At 37.1% G+C, this 21,354-nt stretch overlaps 1 protein-coding gene and 2 long non-coding RNA genes across 6 annotated transcripts in view; 1 reads left to right on the top strand and 2 right to left on the bottom strand.

The window, feature by feature from the left end:
* The window catches only part of LOC124709062, a 36,248-nt gene extending 27,204 nt beyond the window's left edge, over positions 1–9,044 (bottom strand). The window contains exons 1-3 of the mRNA XM_047240711.1: positions 8,908–9,044; positions 8,632–8,809; positions 8,028–8,152 (exon numbers count right to left, since the gene is read on the bottom strand). Of these exons, the coding sequence (XP_047096667.1) occupies positions 8,028–8,152; positions 8,632–8,791 (285 nt within the window). The 5' untranslated portion in view covers positions 8,792–8,809; positions 8,908–9,044. The remainder of the gene's footprint in view (positions 1–8,027; positions 8,153–8,631; positions 8,810–8,907) is intronic.
* Positions 9,045–10,128: 1,084 nt separating this feature from the next.
* On the bottom strand, positions 10,129–13,476 carry LOC124804978. The gene is made up of 3 exons (XR_007017388.1): positions 13,334–13,476; positions 12,973–13,251; positions 10,129–12,859 (listed from the first exon to the last, which is right to left on the bottom strand). It is a non-coding gene; the product is annotated as an uncharacterized LOC124804978 (long non-coding RNA).
* A 189-nt stretch (positions 13,477–13,665) lies between these two features.
* Positions 13,666–21,354, top strand: part of LOC124804656 — a 110,058-nt gene continuing 102,369 nt past the window's right edge. For all 4 annotated transcript variants that reach the window (XR_007017365.1, XR_007017364.1, XR_007017363.1 and 1 more), the window contains exons 1-3: positions 13,666–13,797; positions 13,886–14,291; positions 14,398–14,474. This is a non-coding gene — a long non-coding RNA (uncharacterized LOC124804656). The remainder of the gene's footprint in view (positions 13,798–13,885; positions 14,292–14,397; positions 14,475–21,354) is intronic.

Genomic DNA, 21,354 nt, shown 5'->3' with positions numbered 1-21,354 from the left:
TGATTTAAAATGGAATGATCATATAATGTTGATCGTCGGTAAAGCAGATGCCAGACTGAGATTCATTGGAAGAATCTTAAGGAAATGCAATCCGAAAACAAAGGAAGTAGGTTACAGTACGCTTGTTCGCCCACTGCTTGAATGCTGCTCAGCAGTGTGGGATCCGTACCAGGTAGGGTTGATAGAAGATATAGAGAAGATCCAACGGAGAGCAGCGCTCTTCGTTACAGGATCATTTAGTAATCGCGAAAGCGTTACGGAGATGATAGATAAACTCCAGTGGACGACTCTGCAGGAGAGACAATCAGTAGCTCGGTACGGGCTTTTGTCAAAGTTTCGAGAACATACCTTCACCGAAGAGTCAAGCAGTATATTGCTCCCTCCTACGTATATCTCGCGAAGAGACCATGAGGATAAAATCAGAGAGATTAGAGCCCACACAGAGGCATACCGACAATCCTTCTTTCCACGAACAATACTAGAATGGAATAGAAGGGAGAATCGATAGAGGTACTCAAGGTACCCTCCGCCACACACCGTCAGGTGGCTTGCGGAGTATGGATGTAGATGATGTTCTGTAGCTGGGTTTTTACAAAGCTGGTCCAGTAGACTTGCCTTGTTGTCTTTAGTTGTTTTTGGTATTTCCGTTTAGTGTCGCGATACAGATCAAGTCTTAGCTGTCTTTCAGGAGTTGTCTTTGCTTGTCGGTAGTACTTTCTTTTGTCCCGTGAATCCTTCCTTAGTCTTGCCAGTTCTGTTGACCACGGTTGTTTCTGTCCCCTTTGCTAGTGGTATAGCTGCTTCCTGTGCTCTTTGTAGGAAATCTGTCAGTACATGTGTTTTGTAATCTATACTGCCCTGAACGGTGTGTAATGATGGTGCCTCAACAATATCTCGAACTCTCTGCCAGTCGGCTCTTCCTATGAGTAAGTGCAGCTGTTCGTGGTCCATGTTATGTGCATTGATATATCTGTCTGTGGTTACGACCACTGTGTTGTGGTCACTGTGTGTGGCTCTATCTAATACCCCTCCATGTATTGTAACAATACAAGAGAAGTAAAGTTGCTACTCACCGTATAGCGGAGATGCTGAGCCGCGATAGGCACAATAAAAAGATTCACACCATCATAGCTTTCGGCCATTAAGGCCTTTGTCAGCAGTACACACACACACACACACACACACACACACACACACACACACTCACACACACACATGCTTAATGACTGATGCTACAGATCACTTTATTAATAATTATAGTACAGGGTTACATCACCAGTTATGAGTTATATTTTCAGCACGTACACAAAGTCCTTTCATCCATACATGTATTTTTTCATCATTACTAACTTTACGACATGAGCGGGTATACAATGTAAAAGGCATATTGCTATACACATAACTAGGTCTAGATTGAGACTTAGCATCTATTCCACAATGCCAGGTCTTGTAAGCGATGACATCTCGGTTGGCGAATGATTCCAATCCAGGTAGAGAGGCATTCTCACATCGGACGATGCTAGAGTGAACCAACCACTTCCAGTATTCCCTGTGCCACCATCAAGACTAAAATTCACTCGACATCCTCGGACAAAGGCCTTAATGGCCGCAAGCTATGATGGTGTGAATCTTTTTATTGTGCCTATCACGGCTCAGCATCTCCGCTATATGGTGAGTAGCAACTTTCTTTCTCTTGTATTGTTACATTCCATCCTGGATTTTCCATTGTTTGACCCTCCATGTGTTGACTAGTGGAAGAGATTTTGCATTCCCTAGAGAAAGGTGTATGTTACTTACACCACCAGCGTCTCCGAGGTAGGTAGGTGGCTGACCCTCCCTATTCAGTGAGAACAGGTTGCATTCATTTACCACGTCAAGTACTAGTTGCCCTTTGTCGTCAGTTCTATCTGAGTTCCACAGGGGGCATTTTGCGTTGATATCAGTTAGAATGAGCAGCCTTTTTCTTTCTTTCCCTTTGGAAGTACCTTCAGATAAGGCATGACTTCCATAGCGGTAATCTAAGCATCAAAACTGGAGTTATATGAAAATTTTCTGGTTAGTTACAACTAGGAATGGTGTGTGTGGAGGTCCCTTAACAGATAAGAAATGTTGCTGACACGGCTAAGTCTTCACCTCATGGGCATTCGTATCAAGGACAGCAAGTTTGAATGCAACCACAAATAACCTTGCTCCAATGCCCTACGAATGCCCACAAGGGTCCATCAGTCCAACAGTAACGTGTGGTGTGATAAACTACATAAATGACATTGATATTCATGATCAGCTGTTGTCATTTATGTTTTATTATTCTGGAGAGCAGTGTTGAAATGCTGATAAATAGTAGTTTCGTAATCTTTGTATACATGTAGCTCATCTTGGGATTCTAAACTCTTAATACATGCCACACAATAAAAACTAAATAATATAAAATAAATCTGGAGAAATGCTAACTAAATGTAGACTGTCAATTCCTTGGTTTTCCTAATTTTATTTATTTTTTGCAGTCTATGTATATATGATTGTTATGTAATCACATATATATACTTTGACATGGGAGGGGGGCGGGGGAGAAGCAACACTGAAACTCTGCATAACATGTGCAGGGCTATAGCTATAAATAGAGATGCTGAATGAAATGCATTTGGCTGCCAAGAGAGCAATGCATGATGCCCTCAATGATTACTGTAGCAGAATATCATCTAGCGACCTTTACAGAGCTCAAAGAAATTTTGGTCGTACGTAAAAGCTGATTGAGGCACCAAAGTTGGTGTCCAGTCCCTAGCAAATGAGACATAAACTGAAATAGTGGCTAGCAAAGCAAAAGCTGAAATGCCTAACTCTTGTGTTCAAATGTTCCTTTACAAAGAAACACCCAGTAAAATTGCCCCAATTTAATCTTTCTACTACTGAAAACACGAATGAAATAAGTATTAGTGGCAGTGGTGTTGAGAAACAGCTGAAATCATTACAACTGAACACAGTTCCAGGCCCCGATGGAATCGCTGTCAGATTGTATACAGACTATTGAAACAGCCCCTCTTCTAACTATAATCTATCTTAGATCCTTCAAACAAAAACCATGACCAGTTCTTGGGAAAAAAAGCACAGGCCACACCCATCTACAAGGAGGGTGGTAGAGTGATCCACAAAACTACCATCTAGTATCCTCTGACACCATTTGTTGTAGAATCTTAGAGCATATTCTGAGCTCAAACATAATCAGGTATCTCGAACAGAATGTCGACCAGCATCAATTTCAAAACATCAGTCTTGAGCAACCCAACTCTCATTTTTCCCACATGACATACTGAAGGCTTTGGATCAAGGCAATCAGGTAGATGCAATATTCCTCGAGTTCTGAAAAGTGTTTGACTTAGTACCACATTTATGCTTATTGTCAAACATATGATCATATTGGGTACCAAGTGAAATTTGTGACTGGATGAGCACTTTTTAGTAGGAAGGACAGAGAATGTTTTCTTGGATGGAGAGTCATCATCAGATATAGAGGTTGTGCCTAAGGGAAGTGTATTGGGACCAATGCTGTTCATGTTGTATATTAACCCTTGCTGTTAATGTTGTATGTTAATGACCTAGAACACAATATTAATAGTAAAGTCAGGCTTTTTGCAGATGATGCAGTTCTCTATAATGAAGCACTATATGAAAGAACCTGCACAAATATTCAGTCAGATCTTGATAAGATTTAAATGTGGGCAGAGATTGTTAACTTGCTCTAAACATTCAGAAATGTAAAATTTTGCTCTTCACAAAACAAAACAAAAAACCATTGCATCCTATGACTAAAATGTTGATGAGTCATTGTTGGAATCAGCCACCTCATACAAATACCTGGGTGAAATACTTTGTAGGGATATAAATTGGAGTGATCACACAGGTTCAGCTGTGGGTAAAGCAGGTGGCAGGCTCTGGTTTATCGGTAAAATACTGGTCTACAAAGGAGATTCTTTACAAATCACTTGTGTAACTGGTTCTAGAATATTGCTCAAGCGTGAGGGACGCGTACCAGATAGGACTAACAGGGGATATTGAACATGTACAGAGTAGGGCAGCATGGATGATCACATGTTTGATTAATATGTAGGAGAGAGTCACAGTTATACTAAAGGAACTAAAATAGTAGACTCTTGAAGATATACATAAACTATACAGAAAAAGTCTATTAACAAAGTTTCAGGAACTGGCCCTCGACTGATCACTCACATGTGGATTATGAGGCTAAGATTAGAATAATTACTGCATGCACAGAGGCACTCAGACAATCATTCTCCCTGCGCTCCATACATGAATGGAATGGAAGAGAGCCTAATAACTGGTACATTGGGATGTACTCTCTGTTGTGCACCTCACAGTGGTTTGCAGAGTGTAGATGTAGATGCAGGACAAAAAAATGACAAACAGTTAATTTTTTTCAGTATGCTATGAGGCATATAAAAATAACGTCACCACCTTACCTGTATGTCACTTATGATGGACCATTGCTTGTATTCAGTGAAATAATTATTGAACCACTAAACACACAATTTGCATAAAATGCTCCTAAACTTAAATACGACTTGTTCTTCCATCTGATGTACTAATCAAATGTGTACTGAAACATAACTCAGAATAAATTTGGAAGCTTCATGTGTGCTGCAAGTAAAGAATATGAAAATTTTCATATTTATCTGACATGTTCCACACCCATGAGAATCAATACATTTTTTGGTCTATGGCACAAAAATGTATTGATTCTCATGGGTGTGGAACATGTCAGATAAATATCAATAGTTTTGGCCATAACTTAAGTGACAGTTTTCTATTTGGTTTTATATGCACACCCTTGTGAAATAATGGAAAGAACTTTCATCAAGTGAAATAAATAATATATCCATGTTCCTCAGTCCAGTAAGCCCAACAGAGCTCCTAAATACCATTAATTCACTGAAGAGTAAGTATTCAACTGGTATTGATGATAGTCCAGATTATATTATAAAAATAACAGCAAGACAAATACTTTCACCTTTATTCAACATATGCAATACATCCTTATCGTGTGGTGTCTTCCCTCAGCAGCTGAAAATGGCAAAAGTAATACCCCTATATAAAAAAGGTGATCATCACTGTATGGGTAACTACAGGCCAGTGTTTCTATTGTCAGGGTTTGAAAATTATTGAAAAAGTGTTCCTTTCAAAACTAATTACATTCTTTGACAAGAATAATATTATTTCTGGTTGTCAACATGGCTTCAGAACACAGAGATCAACTGAAACTGCCACTTTCAATCAGAAACCCACAGGAAGTAGCTAATATGTTTAATAACTATTTTATAAATGTAACAGAGAAACTACTACAACAGACTTCTAATAGAAAACAGCATACAGAAACAGGGAAAAAAGTCTCAAGCAGATCAATGTTTCTGTACCCTACAAATGTATAAGAAGTACAGGTTACAATAAAAAGTCTCAAAATGAAACACTCTGCAGGCGTACATGATATACCTGATTTCATTATAAATAAGTGTGGAGACTTGATTACTGAGCCCTTAACCCACCTATGTGACCTATCTTTTGCTACAGGAACTTTTCCTTCATGATTGAAAACAGCAAAACTAAAGCCATTATACAAGAAAGGAAACAAAGATGATATTTCCAACTAAAGACCACTGGCACTCCTGTCTGCTTTCTCAAAAATATTAGAAAGGTTTTTCAATAAGAGGTAAATGGCATTCTGTCAGAATCTCAACACGGATTTAGAGCAAACTGCTCAACTGAATCTGCAGTTCACTCCTTTCTATTAGAGGCACTGTTAGCATTAGACAGCAAAAAACTTACCATGGGCATATTTTTAGATTTGTCAAAGGCATTTGGCACCATAAATCATGACAAATTGCTATACAAGCTAGAAAATCTTGGCATTAGGGGAACAGCTAACAGCTGGCTCAGCTCTTATCTTAAGAACAGGGAAAAATATGTGGAAATAGATCAAGAAAGGGACAATGTCATTACGAAATATAATTCCAAGCTATTGACTGTTAAATATGGAGTGCCACAAGGATCCGTAATGGGTCCTGTTCTGTTCTTACTCTATGTAAATGACCTAAACATAAGCAATGACAGCAGTAAAATATTTCAATTTGCTGATGATACGAGTGTTCTAATTGCAGGAAACTCAGAAGAAACTCTTGTAAAAAACATAAAAGAAGCCACTGACAGGCTAAAATGTTACTTTGATGACAATGACTTAATAATAAACACTGAAAAAACTGTAGCTATGGATATACACACAGCACAAACAAAAAAATCTGATATCACCCAATCTAGACCTATATGGGCAGACAATTGCCAAAACAGCCTGTACCAAATTTCTTGGACTTCATCTACAAGACAACTTGAAATGGAAAGCACATATTGAACAAATGAACAAAAAATTAAGTACTTCTTGTTTTGCGCTGTGTACATTAAAAAACTGTACCAGCTACAAACCCTTCAGTGTATATATTATGCAGTTGTACACTCTCACCTCCGGTATGGGATTATGTTCTGGGAAAATTCTGGAGATGCCATCAAAACATTGAAAATTAAAAAAAATAATTATAAGAATAATGGAAGGGGTAGATAATCGCAAATCATGTAGACCATTGTTTCAAAAAAGGATGATCCTGCCTCTTCCTTGCATATATATATACTTGAAAATATAATGTATTTAAAGCAAAACTTACATACAAAAAGACCACTCATCACTCAAAATCACACAATGCACAGCTATGATACAAGACAAAAACTGGATATACATGTTCAAAGTGCCAACACAAAGTTATTTCAAAACAGCCTTATCCATCCTAGTATCAAGCTATACAATGCCTTAGCAGATACCACTAAACACATACAAAACATTGGTCACTTCAAATCTAAACTAAAGTTGTACTTGGTTGATTGCTGCTTTTACACAATAAATGAATACCTACAAAACTAAATTTTTGTGTGTTTACCTGATGTAGTCTCATTCAGAAGAAAATTTGTATTTTATCTCTCTGTACATAGTGTAACAACATTTATTTAAGTATTCATCATTAATTGATATATTAATGTGTGTTATTACATACAAAGGTATATTATATGTAAAACTGTTAATATTAACAAAAAAATCCAAATATCTCTAGCACATTGTGCAGCTGTAGATGAAAATGGATCAATAAATCAAACAGAACAAAATCTTAAATGCAGTGGACAACCACAGAAATATCTCAGGTTTATTCTTGGACCTAACAAAAGATTTTGATGTGATTGATCATTTTATACTCCTGAGGAAACTTCAGTGGTATGGTGTAAGAGGTGTGCCAAATCATTGGATTAAATCATATTTGGAATATCGCTCTCAGGTAACTGAAATTAAGTACATGGAAGGAAATGAACTCCAGGTACACCTTTCAGAACCATGTGTACTAAGTCATGGTGTTCCACAGGGCTCCATTTTAGGTACCTTTCTTTTTTTTTGGTCTACGTTAATGATTTCCCATCACACCTTAGGGATTCTGAATCTGAACTGTTTGCAGATGACACTAGTCTATTGATGGAAGGGAATAAAGAAGAAAATCTTACTGCATCTGCAAAAGATATTACAAAAGGAGTGTCTGAATGGTTTACCAGAAACAGGCTAGTAATTAATCCCCAAAAAATGGTATTCATGAATTTCCACACTGATCAAAATAAAAATCCGGCACAACCTGTGATATGCATAGATAACCAAACATTAGTGCTGTCAATGAAACTAAATTTCTTGGGATTCATATCCAGGAAAATCTTACATGGAGCACTCATATCACAGCCCTAAATTCAAAACTAGCAAAAGTGAGCTATGCAATAAGAATTCTCTGCAACAGTACTAGTGCAGAAACAGTTAGGGCTGTATACTTTGCTCGTGTACATTCAATACTGAAGTACGGTATCATTCTCTGGGGAAATGTACATCAGACCATAACAGTTTCCAGGAAGCAAAGGGCAATTATAAGAATAATGACATAAGTGAGCAGCAGAAAATCATGCAAACCTTTCTTTAAAGATCCAAAGATCCTACCCTTTCCCTGCATTAGTATACTGGATGTAGTCACGCACGTCAGAAAAAGCATACTGAGAAAAGAAAACCTTTTTCCTGAAAACAAAAGTGTCCATGATTACAGTACCAGGTCAGACAGTGTCATACATGTTAATCATTGTAATACCACATTATGCCAAAAAGGTGTATATTATGCAGGAAGAAAACCTGACAGCAGATTACCAAGACATACAAAATGTCTTCCTGAACTACAAAGCTTTAAAAAGTCTGTGACATCCTACCTTCTGAAAAACTGCTACTATTCAATCTCACAGTATCTTATGCAAGACAAAATGTAATTTGTATCTTAAATTGTAGAAATAATATATATATTTTTCAAAAATTTGTATTTATTAACTGTATAGATCCAATTTGTCATAGAAATTTATAAAATGTATGTTTAACATTTGAAAAACCAATAGCTAAAAAGGTTTTCTGTCCAATATCCTGTGTACAATATATGTACTGAAAAAGATTTATATGGGCAACCAAATAAAAAAAATAATGCGCCAAAAATAAATACGTCCACCACTCACCAATCGCCATGCCGAAACGTCCACCCAGGAGGCCTCCACAAATAGTTGTTAAACAAGCAATAACGCCTCCCGTAACCGATTTCCTGACTGCAACTTTCACGTTTTCGTGTTCTGCCACAATGGCAAGGGCATCCATTATTTCTCGAGTACTGAGAGGCATTTTCTTAAATATGGCAGACTATGAACAAGAATTAATATTCCGTTAAAGAAATTCATTGCAACTCTCACAAAATTTACTGCGCATCATTTTTTTAAACAGAATATACATCAGCCTACCTCGTAAATATTTTTTTAAAAAAATCAACGCAACAATGGCAGTACTCTATACGATATCGCGCTTGTCTTGTCTTGACTTCAAAATCAGTCCTTAACTCCACTGCGCAACCTTCCAGTTTTTCCCCGGTGCAGAGATTATATTATGCTGTAGGCTGTAGCAGCCAATCACATGATTACACAGCTATTCAGCGGTTTAGCATATAAAAAATTGCCATGTATGTGACAAACTCAGGAAATACCTACTCTGATTAATCTTATTTTTTACCAACGGAAATATTTTTTGCGTTTTGTATCCTCGTCTAGCCTTAAAAACGCAAGTGCCTTTATTTGTATATACGTCACTAAAGGTATTGTGGCTGCACACCAGTGACCTCTATACTAACTGGATGGCGAACTACGGCTGTCACAGCGTGCCGTTGTCTGCAGTTAGGCGAGAAACTGGACGTGATATTTCAGTTACAAAGGGGGCACTTGTTTTCGTTCGACAGTATCCACACTCTTGACGATAATAAAGCCACTGTGTTAGCATTAAAGCAACGAACTACCAATTTCGTTTTACGCTCATGAACACTTAAGTCTGCTGTAATATCGTAAATATAGAGTACCTAAAAGCGAAGAAATATTTTTCCGAGGCGTAAGGAACAGTTTTTCACACATATGTAATGCACTTACCACAGGCGACATCGTCTTCGGCGTTGGAAAAAACGTAATGGGGTTTATTTAAACGTGAATTCTGGATATCCTCAACAATATGCTAATTATTGTCAGGCACCATATGAAACAACCAAAATTACGCGTGAGACTGACACGAAAATTGTTCTCTTCGTTTACTGAACTAATTCACATGTACCAAGATGGAATTTGCGATGAAATCAGTTGATTTAATGTGCATATTTAACTGATAGTTAAACAGTTCAGTCAATTTGGGTTAACCTTGTACCACTTTTTTCCGTCTTTTTGAAAGCACTGCACAATGTACCTTACAACAGATACTAAAATTTAAAACGTGCTGCTAAGCTGGTCTTTGCAATTAGGAAATATGTACTAGAGACGCTCTCTTGGAGTAAAATTTCAATTGTACTACTGGTACAAAATTACTGTCATTTTGGGTAACTTTGGTCTTAAAAAACATAATATTTTTTCCCTTATCTAATGTTCTGAATAAATTTACATCACAACAAAAGGAAATTAGGTGTTAATAACAAGTAAAAACAGTGTTGATTCAGTTTCCAGATTTATTTCGAAATATCAAGATGTTTGTATCAGTCTGGCAGTGTTCAACTTTAATCACTGTCAGAAGCTTACTTCACAGTCAAAGCAATTAAAGAAAAATCACAAGCCTAAGAGCTTTTAGGGAGGTGGAAAAACATTTGAATGAATCACAGAGGTAATAAAAACGTGACTTTTATACAAAATAATACAAACAGGTGTGACACCAGCCATTCGAAACAAAAAATAGCAGTTGGGACAAAGATAGCATGATTAGTTAAAAGCTACCCTGATTGTAATGTCTCAAGTAACACTTTCATATGTCTATGTACTTTTTTATCGTTTGTAAAATGATTAATACTGTAAACATTAAGCATGAGCAAGTATATTGAAACGAGAACACAAAAACACACTGAAACACAAAATATGAAATTTAGTTTTTTCATTTCCATACATTTTTAACCACTACTGCAATGTTACAGGCACAACATTAAACATTACTGAATAAAATAATCTTGCTGAGTTTTTGTCTTACACTAGTTGTATTGTGACCTATCTTCTCAGCTGTAAACCTTTTCCCATTTGCTTTCAGCCACTCGTAAATGTACCTGGATGCTATCTTACGCACAAGCCGTGTCTCATGCAAATCTTCAACTCCGCATCCATTATGGAAGTCATGGTCAAGTTGAGGGAATGAATAGTTCATAAATCTTTTAAGGACACACATGACAATCTTAGCAATTAAGTGCTTTTGCCTCATGTCACCATTGACAACAAACATTTGAAACAATTTTTCTGAGCGCTCCACCACAGAGTATACAAGCACTACTTGTTTCAATAAGCTTACCTCGGCTTACAAATTTCGTGAATGAGCTCTTTTCTGCAGTACTGAGAAGTGCTTACATTACAGCATTACAAACGACAGGTGGCCTAAGAATGTAGAGGCACTTCTTACATGTAACTTGTTTTGAAATTGTGAGGGCAACATATCCTGCAGTGTAGTACAAAATGTTCTACTTGTATGTAGAAAACAGAGTACCCTCTTCAATAGGTGAGCACCATTTTTCTACTTCATCTACAAACATAAAGGAATCATCATCATCTATAAGAGGATGCTTTTCTGATCAGAAATCACACAGTCCCACAGGTACCATTAAACACATGTTAAAATTTGTACAGTTTCCCTCAACAGTGCTAACATTACTGCCTAAAAGCAACTTATGCATAGCACACTTCAACTGATATGAATTTGGGTTATTCATCCAACCCCCTCTGGATCCTCACACATGAAAAGAAGAGTTCAATATGATCTTGGGAAAACTTGCGTGTCAACAAATATTGCAGGGGAGAATTTTTCCCTGTAATTATTTCCAGTGCAATGGCTTTAATCGAATGCATGTTCAAAATTATGCCAAAGGCAAAAGTATTGCTTTGATGCTGCAGAAGAGTAACACCATTTACTTTTAAACTTCTCATACAAGATTCTGTCTGATGAAAAATATCAAGCCAATATGTCTGATTACCAAGTTTCAGACTGGCTTTATATCCTGAAGCTAGAGGATTTCTGGAGTTAAAGACGTCAAAAATTCTGTCTATTAGTCTCAAAAACTCTACTGTTGCCACACTACAATGGAATCTGGGATTGCCAGCTCTTCTCAAAATATCTATATAATCTGCAACACTAGAACTGAAAGTGTTTTAAATGCTAACCAGACATTCATGTTTTTATTAATGTAATTAATATGTTGTCCTGATAACTTGTTAGCAAATGTCATGCCTTCCTCAATTTGCAACTCATTTAGTTCCTTTAAGTACTGCCACTTAAGACACATATCCAAAATGCAGTGAACATTGTGGTTTGAAACTGGGTAAAGGAACTCAGAAGAAAAAAATTTTGATGAAAATAAATACTGCATTCCAATGAATGAAGAGTACTTATATTTGTCCTTGTGCCATCACAAGTGACTGCCCAAATCCTGATGCCTGAACTGCTTAGCCTCTCCAGAACAGAGTTTATTAACTTTGCCTGCACACTAATATCAAATCCATTCACTAAAAATATGGGACACTTTAATTTACCTTTTATGGACACAAGCATAAAAATTAATGCCTCTGAAGTTTCTTTCACTTCTTTTGATTTTTCAACTTCTCCTTCAAAATCTGCAAAACCTGTATACCTCTTAGTTTCCTGGTCCAATACTACCTGTTTTCTAATTGCCACACTGTCTATTATGAGGCTAGAACCTTTAAATTCAGTCCTCACTTGATGGTTAAACTCAAAGTACCCGAACACATCACTTAAAAGGCCAGGATCACAATTCACGGTCCCTACCCAACAAGGAATCAGAGATTTGTGAGGCAGAGGCATTAATGTCTGTAAACATTCATACACATTAGGAGAGTAAAAATACACCGTCATTGCAAACATTTTAATGTCTGTTTTGTACCTGTTTCCCTTGGATGACACTGAATTATTCAACAAATTGCACACTGATTCCCCCTGAGTCCCTGTTCGTTGATTCAGGAATTCATGCAGCTTCACTGTTAGATGAACCTTCTCTTTCAGAGCACTTATGATGTCTTTCATTGAACAGTTTTTCTTCTCTCTTCTCCTAATTATTTCCTCCAGGCTCTTGATTTTTCTTCTCAGTGCGTCCACATCTGATAAAAAATTGCATATGGCAGTGGCCTTCTATTTGTGTTTGAGATCCACATTCCTCAGATGTTTGCAACTCTGAGAAAGCTGAAACAAGAGTAGAATACAAGTAGTACAGGCATGAAACAATGTTTGGCAAGTACTTACGAAAAAACATGTTTGTTTCAAAACAAAAACAATGTTTGTGTGAAGTGACTAACCTGTTCAATATAATCGTGAGTTTGTATAGTAGACTGTTCATTTGTTATTCTAATCTGTCGCCTTGGTTGCTTTTCCTTGGGCATTAAATGCGTTGGAAACGCAAACTGTGATGGCACTCCATCAGGTTTGAGATGCCTTTCGAAGTACCAGGCCTTACTAAATAATCTTCTTCCAAAAAGTTATCTCCACACAAGAAACTAGCCCTTGTAGAACTGAAACCTTTGCGTTTAGTGGCAATTACCTAGTGTTTCAGCAAATCGCCTTTTTGTAGAGGAAACCTGTCCAAAACAGAAGACGCATGCAAGGCAACGACCAAGATATTTACGAGATTGTTGTCATTTCTTGACATTAAATTATTACCTGTGGAAAGTTAAATCACTTTCTTTGCTCCACAAGTTCGTACAGTTGTATGTGGAACAAAAAATAACAATTTTACACTCAGAACACACACTTCGTTAACAGCAAGAGAAACTTTCTACCTAACTAAAAGAGGGCGGACAACGTAAACACTAAACAGTCCTGAGACGACACGGATAAACGCTATAGTCAAAGACAGAAGATGTACGTCCAGTAAGTAAGTCTAGGTGTGTTTGAGCAGTTGCCAGAAAGCAGTTTTCCAGCGCGAGAAATAAGGCGCTACTGCGCATGCGCGGCTACGATGACGGAGACTTCTGCGCTTGCTACTTGTGCTGCTCGTACACTTCCTGGCGGCCCATTTCTGGTTGGACTCACGTGAGACGTAGCTCGTAGCTGATTTCAGTTGTTACCGACGACCATGTGCAGCAGCAACAGTAATGTTTTTTCTGGGGACGAGGTGATGCAAAGTAAGATTATTTGTTAATTAGTTGTAAAAAGTGTATGTTAATTATGGGTGAGAATATAGAAACTCTATTATATATTTGTTATTTTCAGACTACGATCTAATGGACGAGTTCTTGGTTTTCCATCCACCTCGTACACAAGAACAATTTCCTTCATGTCCCACACCGGAACCGTTGTGGGACAAGGAGTCTACATTGAAATTAATTGAATTCTATAGAATTCATCATGAACGGCTCGGTAAGAGCCGTGATCTGAAGAGAAAGCAGCAGTTATGGGACGCGATGTCCACGTATATCACGAAAGCGCTGGGAAAGACGTTCTCGCCCGCTCAATGCGAAAACAAATGGCGATGTTTGCTACGTTCTTATAAGGGCGCAGTGGACAATAACAAAAAGTCGGGGAGAGGTCGGAAAGATTTCGTGTATATGAAGGAAATGGACGAAATCTTCGAAAAAAAAGACCAACATTTACCTGTAGATTTTGCTTGATGGTGCAAGTAAGTTACATTCGATACTTCGTACAGTCATCACGTGAATTTCCTCAAGAGACTTCGTTTATAACGATTTTTGATGTACATTAACGCAGTGCTTTATTTTCTTTAGACGTTGTGGCGGAGGCAGCGACCACTGACCAACCCAGCGACCAGGCTGTTCCAGGTCCATCGGGATACTCGACGAAGGTTAGTTTTTTCTAATTCTCACTCTGACTCTGGAAAGTTTAATTCTTTGAGCGAAATATGCCTACTGCTTGCTGAGACTGCATTTTATGACTTTCATAACAAAGCTACTAAAGTATCTTGAAGTGCTTTGCATGGAGTATTTTCCAAGCAAATGATTTCTGATAGTTTCATTCGTACTGTACTAGCTGTTAATTACTAAATGCTAAGAGTCCACGTGGGTGTGAGCATTGCAGTTTCATAGATTTTTGTTGTATATGACCTTCCTATTTTTTTGTATCCTTCAATTTATGGTTTATGTGCGTAAGTAATTTTTCAATTCATCCTCCAAGGTAACTGGAGGTATCAATTTTGTTTTACAAATATCTGTAAATATAAAATGGTTTGATTCATATTTGCAACATCGCGGTCCGAAGTTATGCAGTTTGTCAGGTCTCTCAGTGAATATTGTGGGAGTATACTGGATGTTTGTGTGAACGTTTTTCGTTTTCAGTGCATTCGTTGTTAATTTCATTCAAATTTCTTTATATGTGTTACTTGCCACTCGATTCACGGTTTTTGTCCATACTTGCGTTTATTTTAGAATCATTTTTTTGAAACATTTATGCCTTCTGATACTACACAAACCCCCAGAGGCAAGAAAATTAAGTCAAATATTTAGTAAATTACGTAGGATATGGATGCAAAACAAACGTAATTATTACGACGCGTCTGACGTTCACCTTACTCGCCGCTTGGAGCGCTAGTGTCGCTACATATGTCAAACGGTAACAACTTTTACTACAGTGAGTGTCGCAACTGTTATGTTAGACTGTGGTATAGAGGTCAGTGCCGCACACCTTTCGAAGATATGCTTTGGCTTTCTCGAAGGCGCCCAAGTCTCTGTTGTCAAAGCAAATTACATGGGTGTTAAGTTCATGGAGCGCGCTGCAGCAAGGAGAAAGCGTCTCTCAGCACTCCTAGCGGTCAGTGCTCGAACCCTGTTGAGATGCGCTGGCCGAGCAGTTGATTAACTGACATCTAGTAGTGGTGGTAGTAGCAACAGTAGCAGCTTTATTTATCCATAGATCTTTTTTTACACAGATATAGGACATGTCAAAACATTTACAAGTTGAGATCAATTTAAAATAAGTTAATTCGTATACACACACAGTTACAGACTTCTAGTTAGACACATTTAATAGATTTACTCCAGATATATATAATACTTCTTTTACCAATACCTTATTAAATAATGTAATGCCACACTGTTTACTCATATCTCACTATCAGTCCACCCTAACACACATTGTTTCATAATACTGCTGACACAAACAACACACTGGTGATCTCTAGCCAATTTTCTGTGCTGCAACATCCCACTTGCTATCCTGAACAACTGACTCAGCATTCCTCTATAATGACTGAGATGTTGAGCTCAGAAAGAGGAAGAGGTGCTAATATTGTGCCATGCATAGCTTGGGACTAAGTATTTATAGAAAAGGAAAAAGCATAGTGTGGAGATGTTATGTGGAATGTTGGCTGTTTTATAATCATTATTATTATTATTTATTTGTATAACATTTTTGTTTGGCAAACCACTACTGTTTTATCTAAGTAATCCTTCAATGTATAAAATGTATTGCCTAACAGGTACTTTTTAGCTGCCTTTTTAAATAAGTGTATTTTTGCTATTTCTTTAATCACTTTTGGTAATTTATTGTACAGATTTATTCCTTGGTAGAAAATGCTGTTTGGAGTTTCATGTTTATTTTTTCTTGGTAAATGTAAGATGAGTTTAGCACCTGTTCCATGGTCAGGGACAGAGCTGTTTGTGCAGTAACTACCAATGTTATTTTTGATGCGTATAGCTGACTGATAAAGTTATTCACATGGAGCAGTTAAAATTCCAAGTGTTCTGAACAGATTTTTACAATATCCTCAACTACAATTTTTGGTTATTATTTTTATGGCTCTTTTCTGGAGTTTGAAAATTGTGTTCATATTTTGTGCATTTGTTCCCCAGAAAAGAATGCGATAGCTAAGAACTGAGTGTACATATGAACAGTATGTAACTAAAAGACACTGCATGTTACATGCTGATGATAGGCTTCTAAGGCATAACAAGCTGATGACATTCTGTTTGCCAGTACATTTGTGTGTTCACACCACTTCAACTGAGAATTAGTATTCATTCCTAGAAATTTTGCATTTGTTACACAGCCTATATAGGTGCCATCTACATTTAAGTTAACATTGTCATTTTTCCTCTTTGAACTGAAATTCATGGTATTAGTTTTCTTTATGTTCAGTGTCACTTTATTGCTTACTGGCCAGTTGTAAAGTTCCTTGAGAGCTTCATTTGCTTTCTCTGCAAGGAGTTCTCTTGTTTTCTCAGTGACTATGATATTGCTGTCATCAGCAAAGAGAATCTTTTCACCATGAGTAACACTACTGGAAAAGTCATTGATGCACATTGGGAATAGTATTGGTCCTAATACGCTACCTTGTGGAACCCCTACATTAATGTATTTTGTTTCTGATAAGTGTTTTACTAAATGATCTACTTGAAGTCTGTGTTCCCTACTCTTTGTACCCTATCTGCTAGGTATGATCGAAACTAGTCATTAGGTAACCTTCTTATTCCTAAAGCTTTTAATTTATTTAATAGAATCTTGTGGTCAACTGTTTCAAAGGCCTTAGAAAGATCCAAAAATATGCCTGTGACACACTCATCGTTATCAAGAGCATCAAGTACAACGTTTGTGAATTCTATTACGGCTGATTCCGTATTTTTATCACTTTAGAAACCAAACTGTGATTCACTGAATAGATTGTATTTATTCATGTAATTCATTAATCTGCCTTTAATAATTGCTTCTATTGTTTTTGAGAATGGTGACAGCATGGAAATGGGCCAGTAATTTTCGATGTCTTCTGCATTACCTTTCTTAAGCAAAGGTGTAACTTTAGCTGGTTTTAAAGCAAAGGTATAACTATAGCTGGTTTTAACTGCTCTGGAAATGTCCCTGATGTGAAGGACTGATTTACTATATTTGTTAAGGGCCTTGTATATCTCTATGCATTGTTTCAGTACACACATTGGTGCTTCATCTAAGCCTACTGGCTTTTTATTTTTTAGTTTTTGAACAGTTTTGTTGACTTCATTATTTGCAGGTGTTATACTTGTTTTTGAGAATTTTTACTTTAACTTCTCTGCAATACATGACACATACTCGTTTTCATAGTTTGCTACGGGTTATGGATCATTTATTACCATATCCCCCTCCCTTAGCAGGTTATTCTGCATTTGTTTGCCTCTCCCTGTTTCCTTTTTATAACATCCCAGACTGATTTGGTTTTATTCTCTGCATCATATATTATTTTGTCATTAAATGACTTTTTTGCAGCAATCAGCATCTTCTTGTAGATCTTTTTGTTTCTATGATAGAAATTTAAGAATTCTGGATCATTGCAACTCTTTTTCATCGAACTGAGCTATTTAAGTGTTTTGGAGGACTTCTTAACACTTGCTGTTATCCAAATGTTTTTGTGAGATGTTTATACAGACATGCATACTTTTGGAAATGCCTTTTTAAATTAAATAATGTGGAGAATATTGTAATCACATTAATTTTCTTATACACTTCATCCCAGCTTTGTTTTGCTAGTTCTTTTGAAAAAACTTTTATTTTGATTTCTGATAGATTTCGTTTGTAGGCTTGTAATTTAGGGAATGATTCAATGCCTGATTTTACCATTGTTATTTGACAGAGATGGTCTGATAGTCCAAGATCTTTTATAGCTCCATCACATTTTTCCCTGTCCATATTTGTGGCCACATGTACAATTACTGATGCAGTCATTGTAGTAACCATTTTTGCACTATTGACCAATAGGGATATGCCAAAACTCTGATGGATATTTATGAGGGTGCTGCAAGATTCGTTTATGATATTAATGTTGATGTTAATGTCCACACACAGAATTATGTTGACCTTTTTACTTGAGATTTTATCTAGAACTTCTGTAAATTTCTGAAAAAAAGTGGCCACACCACCATTGGAGATCTATACACACACAAAATGTTTAATTTCCTGCTGATATCAAGCCCTGTTAATTCAATAGCTGATATTTCAAAGTGAGGTCATGTCTTGATTTCACCTGCGTTCCTTTTCTGATATAAATGCGTGATCCTCCTCCCATGCAGTAAGTTTGCCCTTTCATACAGTGACAATACTACATGCTGGGTTTCTGCATCTCCACACAAGTGCTCAGTCACACAGACTACCGTGCAGTTTAAAGACTGGAGCCTACCCTCTAATAGTTGCATTTTATTTTTTATTGATTGCATGTTTTGATGGAGGACTGTTAAGTCTGTGAAATACCCCATGTTACTCTTTCCAATGGTTTTTCTTTGTGACACCCGGTATATGTGATATCAGAAGTGTTAAAATCTGTCTTGTGAGTGATTGTTTCAGTATTTTTTAAACTGCTGGAGATACTCTTTAGGCAGGAATACCTGATGTCTGGATTTATCCTAAAAATACCTACTTTTCCTACCTATGATAAGATGTATTAGAACATGCGTGGCCTGAGATCCACCCCCTATACTTTCATGAATCAGCTGTACCAATCTTCCCTTCCCAGTCCTGTTTAGGTGTAGGCCACGCCTAGTGAAACCCCATCTGTTGATAGTCCTGACAGCCAACAGAGAAACATGAGCAAAGTTGGCTGTCCTCAGAGCCATTCCTAGCCCCATATTGATTCGCCTCACAGCTCCATCAAGGTGCGGTCGATGATGACGCCGAAACAGCTCAACAAAGTGTACATTGGTGCCATGAGTCAGGAAGCTATCTTGTCCAGGCCACCACCTATGTCATATGCCCCATCCCTGTTCAAACTGTTTCCCACCCCACCCACTATCACTACATGGTCCTCTTTTGTAAATTCCTTAAATAAAGACCCTAAGTCCTGTATCACATGACTTAGTCCTGCATTTGACTGGAAGATACTGGAGTTCTGCTATGCTGTCCTTAAACTTTCCTGTAACTGAGGGCCTACACGTCGCCTATGGCTACTACCTAGAAGCAGCACTTTGTTCTTCCTAACTCTTTGTAAATTCCTAGGCTTCTTGGCCTTGGTTGAAGTGTGCTGCACATTTCCTGCCCCTCATTCTACGTGAGGATTTCTCCACTTAACTCTGGCAATGGTAGATACCTGCTTTTGGTGTTGATGATAAAACTGTCAGATCGCGTTCTCTTTCTTCCTAGATTAGATTAGGCTAATGTACCTTCGACAGGTCCCAAGTGGAATGATCGCCATTTTTTGAAATGAGCACTATATGAAAGAATCATTTTACAAACATTAATGCACTGGATTTAAAATAAAAAAATGTTTTATTTATTTATAAGGTAATAAACATGTAATAGAACTACCATAATACTTATTTACAATGAACACATTACTGCACTCAAACAGTGCAGAAGTTAGATTGTACTTACACACACACACACACACACACACACACACACACACACACACTTATTTACAATGAACACATTACTGCACTGAAATTGTGCAGAAGTTATATCGTACTTATACACAAATCAGTTGGCTCTACTGAGAAACTCATCAGTGGAGTAGGAGTTGCCCACCAATAAATCCTTTAAGCTTCTCTTTAACTGAATGTCATTGGTTGTTAAGCTTTTTATGGCTGCTGGCAAGTTATTGAAAATGTGTGTTCCTGAATAATGCACACCTTTTTGTACAAGAGTAAGTGACTTTAAATCCTTGTGAAGATTGTTCTTATTTCTAGTAGTGATTCCATGAATTGAACTGTTGGTTTGAAAAAGTGATATATTTTTAATGACAAATTTCGTTAAGGAATAAACATATTGGGAAGAAGCAGTTAGTATCCCTAGCTTCCTAAACAGGCATCTGCAGGATGTTCCTGAGTTCACACCATATATAACACTTACTGCACGTTTTTGTGACCAGAAAACTTTACCTTGGCTTGATGAATTACTCCAAAAAATAATCCCATATTACATTATGGAATGAAAGTAAGCATAGTATGCCAGCTTTTTCATTTTTATATGCCCTATGTCTGACACAATTCGCATTGCAAATAGAGATTTGTTAAGATGCTTCAGCAGTTCTGTGGTGTGCTCCTCCCAGTTGAATTAATTATCAAGCTGTAATCCCAAGAATTTAAGACTGTCCACTTCTTCTATCTGCTTGTCATCATATTTTAGGCATATACTCATAGGATATCCCATACAAGTTCTGAACTGCATGTAGTGTGTTTTTTCAAAGTTTAGTGACAAAGAATTGGCTAGGAACCAGTGATTACTGTCCTAAAATATTTTATTAGTCGATCTTTCTAAGACTACACTTGATTGGATTTTTATTGCAATGTTTGTATCATCGGCAAACAAAATGCACTTGGCATCTGGTAATGTTACTGACGAAAGGTCATTGATATACACTAGAAAAAGTAAGGGCCCTAAAATGGATCCTTGTGAGACCCCACATATAATTAGTTCCCAGTTGGATGATGCCTGATAGCTTAATGCATGTCTCTTTCCTAATAATACTCTTTGTTTCCTGTCAGAGATATAAGATTTGAACCATTTTGCAGCATTTCCTGTTACACTATAATATTCTAATTTAGGTAAAAGGATATTTTGATTTACACAGTCAAATGCCTTTGACAGATCACAAAATATATCATTTGCCTGTAATTTTTTGTTTAATGAATTAAGCACATTTTAACTGTAAGTGTAGGTAGCCTTCTCAATATCAGAACCCTTTAGAAATCCGAACTGCGACTTTGACAGTATGTTATTTGAGTTAAGATGGTTATAAAGCCGATTGTACATTACTTTTTCTAAAATTTTTG

Source organism: Schistocerca piceifrons, chromosome 7, assembly GCF_021461385.2.
Source record: "Schistocerca piceifrons isolate TAMUIC-IGC-003096 chromosome 7, iqSchPice1.1, whole genome shotgun sequence".
In the NCBI taxonomy this organism is placed as follows: domain Eukaryota; kingdom Metazoa; phylum Arthropoda; class Insecta; order Orthoptera; family Acrididae; genus Schistocerca; species Schistocerca piceifrons.
The sequence above is the reverse complement of the archived record's forward strand: the minus strand, read 5'-3'. Positions and strand labels throughout refer to the sequence as shown.